The 6,429-nt window shown below is 49.4% G+C and overlaps 1 protein-coding gene across 5 annotated transcripts in view; it reads left to right on the top strand.

Annotated features, from left to right (window-relative positions):
• PBX1 (PBX homeobox 1) overlaps positions 1 to 6,429 on the top strand; it is a 371,268-nt gene that overhangs the window by 287,436 nt on the left and 77,403 nt on the right. For all 5 annotated transcript variants that reach the window (XM_027767597.1, XM_027767582.1, XM_027767594.1 and 2 more), the window contains one exon: positions 5,879 to 6,123. In XM_027767597.1, coding sequence (XP_027623398.1) covers positions 5,879 to 6,123 — 245 coding nt within the window. The remainder of the gene's footprint in view (positions 1 to 5,878; positions 6,124 to 6,429) is intronic.

Genomic DNA, 6,429 nt, shown 5'->3' on the forward strand with positions numbered 1-6,429 from the left:
TTCCTTCGCTCCCTCCTGGCTAGTTATTTTCTTCTTGTTCAAAACACCCATTGTAACTTGGACATCAAAAGACTGTGTGTGTGTGTGTGTTTGTGTGTGTGTGTGTCTGTGGGTGTGTGTGTGTGTGTGTGTGTGTGTGTGCAGGTACACAGCCAACTGATTTCACACCCACCTAGCTACCTTCTGTGAGTCAGAATTCGACTGTAGTAGAGGATCAGGTGTCGACGAGTGAAAGACTTAAGACTCTCTTGCTGGCTGGGGTCTCACTCGCTTTAATGTGGGGGGAATCCCTTTGTCTTTATAACCGCCGAGACCTGCTGTGTAAATTGGAAGGTGACTGCTGTCTTGCAAGATGACGCAGCCCCGGGTGTGCAAGTACATAACGCATAGATGCAGGGCGTGGCTCTGAGGACACCCGTACACAAACACGTCATCTGTTTCTCAGAGCACTAGGGCAGGGCACGTACTTCTGTCCCACACGCTGAAGTCCTGGTCCACTGGGACACGCCAGAGTGGATCTGGGACACAGGCTGGGAGAGCTGCATGCTTCTCACTGGCCTTGTAGGCCATGAAGACCCAGCTCGGGGACGAGAGCCGCCCTACATGGAGTGTCTGTCACCTTCACATTGCAGAGGTGGGCCGCAAGGTGTGAGGTGTCTGCACCCACCATGGGGAGCCGTGTGTCCCTCCTCTGTCCCTCTCTCTCTGCCCAGCATTGGGTCCCTGGCCTGCTGTCCAGATCTGACAGTAACCCTCTCTAGATCTGCCCTCCTCCCTTCCCTAAATGCCTCACCTGTGGAAGTTCGAGTCTAAGCAGGGGCATGTCTCTAGTGCAACCTGCAGACCAGAGGCTGGCTGGCCCTCCCTCAGAAACTGTCCTTGGTGAAGAAAGAGTGCCCTCTCGTGGCCATCAGCCAGAGCTGCTCCGGACCCTGCCTCTCCACCAGGGACAAAATAACTTGCACACAGCTTCCTGCCAAGGGTCTTGAATATGCATTTGGGTTTGGTTTGCTTTTGAAAAATAAATTAAAAAAAAAAAACCAGGAGGGGGCCAGTGGTGAGAGCAGCTCCAACCGTGCCGTGACAGTCCCCTCATCTTGGGGAGTTTTACCAAAGAATCAACCCTGGGGCTAAGGACGGCAGCCAGGTGGATGTGCCATCAGATGGTTTTTAAAGGGCTTGTGACCCTTTCTTTATAAATCACATACCTGGCGTGACCAGTCTCTTGCTAGAGGGGTGGACCTTGGGAAGGAAACTCCTTCAAGAACGATTACTTAATGGGTTAAATGTCTGCATGGGCAAGACCCCTCTGTGGACTGTCCCTGCCATTGCTTAGGTCCAGGAGCACAGGCCTCGTGGCCATTTAAGGGCCTGTATGGCCCTTTAAAACCTGCTTCGATAGAGCTCTTGGGCTGGGGAGGGCCGCGGGGGAGGGGAGGCACAGGGCGCCATCAGGGAAGCAGGAAGCTGATCGTATGTGATGGTTGCTGGATTAGGTCACAGCTCCGCTGGTTGAAATTGGATCCTGGAGGGTGCGTGTTAACATCTCTGGTGTCCTGGCGAAAGGTTCATCGGAGTCTCGCATGGTGCCGCAGAGATAAAAAGGAGCTTTTAAATAATCATTTTGTCTCCTACTCGCCAGAGTGCTGGCTTCAAGCAATAAATAGGTGGCATCAGTTCTGCTTAGACAGATAACCCTTTTCATTTACTTATTTAATGTTGGTAGGATCTTTTTTTTTTTTTTTTTAAACTGACTAGCTGAACTGTTTCCATATCACTGAATCCCCACACCCGCCCTTTATCGTAGTGCATTCGGATTCTCCTTCTCTGGGTAGAAATACACACACATGATGGGGTACACCCCTTCCAAGCGCACCCGCGCGGCCCAAGGCCACCAGGGCCGAGACTGTCTCTGCCACACAGAGGGAGAGGAAGGTCTGCTGCCACCGTGTTCTCCTTCCTACGGCTCCCTGTAGGTGGTGGTGGTACCATCTAACTTCTTTATGCCATCGGGGGTGTGCACCAGCAGGAGAGAGACAGAGCAGTGAGAGGGAAAGTGAGAAATCACCCCTCGGGGGCACGGCCACTCCGCAGTCCCGTTTCCCTTCTTCTCCTGGGATTTTGGGCACACACACACGTGCGCCTGGCGTTAGCCTGACGTTTCGTTTCCACGATTTGGGTGTAATCTGAAGGCTGTCCTTTGGAGAGGACCGTTGGTGTTTTGGTTTTTGGCACTTTTCACTCCTTTATGATCTTCGGGTGTGTGACTGGGAACCGCCTTCTGTGTCTGTGTGAGTACCAGCTCTGTGTGGCAGGGCGCTGTTCCTCCACATCATTTCCTGATCCACCGCGTTGAGAAATTAATCCTGTTACAGCGGAGTGAATTGAAATTTTCTTTTATAGACTGTTTGTTGACAGGATTCGTACAGTGATGTGAAAGCCGAACGAAATGCCCATGCTTGTATCATCTTCCTCACACATTGCATGAACCCTTCCATGTGGAACCAAACCAGACCCAGTGTGTCCTCCTGCTCAGAGCTCTCTGACCTCCCTGACATGTCATCCGTGGGGGACAGGGGCTCGAACCCATCTCCAGTGTCCTTTGCCAACCTTAGTGTTCCCTTTCTGATTTAAAACCAGTTAGCTGTCGAGGCTAAGCAAGACGCTCAGTAGGTGTGTAGCGTTGGTGTGGAATGGTTTGTGGCCCCCGTTGGTTGTTTCAAACAGTGATGGGGTACAGGTGTGAGGAAGTGGAGCATGGCTCAGGAAGACGCCTTCTCGGACTAGGTGTTGGCATGAGGGCACCGTCTCAGGGCCGGCCGGCGGGTGCCTGAGGACTGGTACCAGAGCCATGCTTCTCGCTGCCCCTCCTCCCATAACTGATTGAGTTCTACCAGGATAAGCTTGGGGTGAAGAAGGCCATCAGGGCCCTTTGCTGTCAGAGAAGGGCAGGGTACAGAGTGTCACCGTGGATAGGCCCACACTGGGTGGGCCCTGACCTCTGAGGTGACACTGGTGTTGTGTGCATGGCTAAGACCGGACGTGTTTGGGGCTCTTCGTGAGGGGGTTGGGTTATGATAACCGGTGACGTGTCACCCGCCTTCGCCTTGCCAGGAGTTTTCCTGTCAGCCGGGAGTAGCTTGGACATGAGATTCAGTAGAGTGGACCACAGAGTAGAATGTTCGCAGTGCACGTTTCTTTTTAATGATCCAACTACACTGAAACTATTGGTGGGGGTCTTCTAAGACACCCCCCCACCACCACCTGTGGTTTCGATGTTTCAATGAACTTCAATTTTTCGATGAACTTTTTGCAGTACTTGCGGAAATCCACAGGAATAGGCCCTGCCAGCTCCACCCCCTTTCCTCTGCTGCTTCCATCCTTTCCCACCCCTACCCAAAAGTTCTTTTCTGTTTGTTCAAAATTGAACGTTCTTTTCATGTTCCCTCTCAACAAAGACTTGACTGCTGAAAACTAAACTGGGTTTGGATGAGTGATTTATTTTATGGCAGGTTGTATGAAGGTAGTAAAAACAGACGGCCGAGTTCTCCCGCTGATTTACTAAACCACTCGATCTCTTTCTGTCCAAACCACCCCGCCCCCAAGTCGCTGTGGTGTTTTGATAAAGACTGGCCATCTCATTGATCTCAGATGCCACCCTTCCAGAGCACCGGCGTCACTGAGTCCCTTCAGACAGCTTCTACAAAGGGCCTTACCCGTTTCCGACGGGACAGAGTCCTTGTCACCTGGAACAGATCTCAGTGTTTAAAAAAGTTTCATTTATTGGGCCAGCCAGTGGAGTGGTGGTTAAGGTGGTTGTCTATCAGATGGCCAACTTCCTGGTTCCAGCCCAGGAAGGACTTGGTAGTTTAAAAAATATGCTGGGCACGTGTGTGTGTGTGCCCCAAATCCCAAGACAAGAATGGAGGAGCAGGGAGTGTGGTATGGCCATCCTCCTGGGGGTTGATTTCTTACTTTCCTGCTCTTTGTCTGTCTCTTCCTGGTGAGCACATGCACCCTATAGCAAAACTTTTTAAAAAAAATAGTTTAATTCATTTATTAATTCAGAGAGAGGGAGCAGCCCTAACAGGGTCTTGATGGAGTTATCCACTCCCAGCTTCAGCCAGACCCAGATCGTGGGCACACACATGCCCTGTGTCCTCAGGGAGGTCTCCGGACCTCCCCGTGCAAGACAGTCTTGCAGAGCATCACATTTTATTGCTGTACTCCCATCTGGCTCCTAGATCTCACATTTTGGAGTTAGACATCCCTCTTCAAGGGACAGTTTGTCTCCTTGCTGTAACGAGGGGTCTTCAAGAAGGTCATAGAAACACGGATTATGAAAAACTATGCACGGATTTAACATTTTTGCACCAAAGTAAACTTGTACTTTAATTTTATTTTTCATCAGTTTTTAAAAGTCCCCTTGCATTAGACTTTTCTGTGCTCCTAGAAACATGGATTATGAAAACTATGCACGGATTTTAAACTTTGTGCCACAATAACCTTGTACTTTAATTTTATGTTTCCGTGAGTGTTTTAAAGTCCCCTTGCATTAGACTTTTCTATGCTATCTGTTAGTCCAGAAAGACATCTCAAGATTTGACTTCAAATTAATTGAATTTACCTAACTTGGACTATATTGGAAGTGAAAATTTAGGCTGATCACACATTAAGAAAGGCAATGACTGTAAAATGTCAAACTCACAGAAATCTAAAATAAGAAATATAGAAAGAAAGGTTTTTCCTTGAACTAAAATTTGGTAGTTTGGGGGTGAAAATAAAAACAACATTCTGTTAGTTTTAAAAAATATTTGATTTTAAAATTGCTCTGTAACAGGAAATATATATATATATACACAAATGAACATGGAATTTACCATTTTAACGATTTATGTGTGTGTACAGTTCAGCGGTGTCACGTTCATTCATATTGTCATACAGCTGTCACCACTGTCCATCTCAAGAACCCCCTCATCTTCCTCAAATGAAATTCTGTAGAGTTAAACAATAACTAACAATAGCTCTTCACCTCCCGACCCCAGCCCAGGACTCATTATTTCTCTCTCTCTTTCTTTCTTTCTTTCTTTCTTTCTTTCTTTTTTCAATATTTTTAAGGTTTATGCCATAGGGTACGTGAACCTCGCCAGAGTGACATGGAGAAAAATGGAGAGAAAGAAAGAGAGAGAGAGACAGGGAGAGGAAAAAAGAGAAATCACCCCCTGGGGAGATGGCCGTGCTGCAGTCACTTCTCCGTTTTCCTCTTAGGATTTTGGGCACACGCGCACACACACCTGGCATGTTTTCCAAGCAGCCAGGTTCGGGCCTGGAACTGTGATCTGCCATGTGGGTGTCCAGCTCCTTACCCACCATGACACCTGCTGGCTTCACTCACTATTCTTCTTCCTACCTCTCTGTAAATTTAGCTATTCTAAGTACATTGTACAAGTGGACTACAATTAATTTTTTGAACAAAGCAAGTCTCTCCTTTCATTTTTCTCACCCTTTCAGTTCTTCCCTTTTTCCAGACCTACCTCCATTCCCTAAATGCCGTATTGGAAGTAAGTCGGAAGCTTGTTTAGCCAAATGACAGAGTTTTATTTTAAGTTGATTTATTTCTTGAGATAGAAAAATGGAGAGAGAGAGACACCCCCACAGGGACTTGCCACATGGTTATCCTCTCTCCAGCCACCCAGGATCGCGGACACGCGTGTGCCTGGCTTGAACATGTCCACCAGGGGAACTAACCCCTGGCTTCCATATGACTCTGCCATCGCGGGGCAGCAGGCTGCTGGTATGCCACCATGGCCAGGCGTTCTGGTTGTTTTCCTCCGTTGGAGTTGCTGTTAACACTCCCTGTCTCTGTCTCTCCCTGCAGTTCTGAGTATCCGGGGAGCCCAGGAAGAGGAGCCCACAGACCCCCAGCTGATGCGCCTGGACAACATGCTGTTGGCAGAAGGGGTGGCCGGGCCCGAGAAGGGTGGAGGATCCGCTGCGGCGGCGGCGGCAGCAGCGGCCTCTGGAGGGGCAGGTTCTGACAACTCAGTGGAGCATTCCGACTACAGAGCCAAACTCTCACAGATCAGACAAATCTACCACACGGAGCTGGAGAAGTACGAGCAGGTAACCGCACCAGCAGGGTCCTGGGGAGAGGTGGAGGGAACGTGAGACCAGCCTTCCCCGGTGCTGCAATGACATGGGCCCTTTGGTGGCCGGCATTTCCTGCCTGGTCCTAGAGCCCCTGGTCCACAAGGCCACTGACTATCTGGTCTCAACTCCTAAAGTCCCAGGCCTTAAAACGCATTTTTCAAAAAATTGCGTGAAGTCGTTAATGATGAGTTCTGGAAACATGGCGAGTCAGTGGAGGGAAGACGCAGTATCTGGAAGCCCAGAACATTCGCTCATGGCGTAAGCACGGGTCTGAGGGGC

This window comes from Tupaia chinensis, unplaced genomic scaffold (assembly GCF_000334495.1).
Source record: "Tupaia chinensis unplaced genomic scaffold, TupChi_1.0 Scaffold000070_1, whole genome shotgun sequence".
NCBI lineage: Eukaryota > Metazoa > Chordata > Mammalia > Scandentia > Tupaiidae > Tupaia > Tupaia belangeri.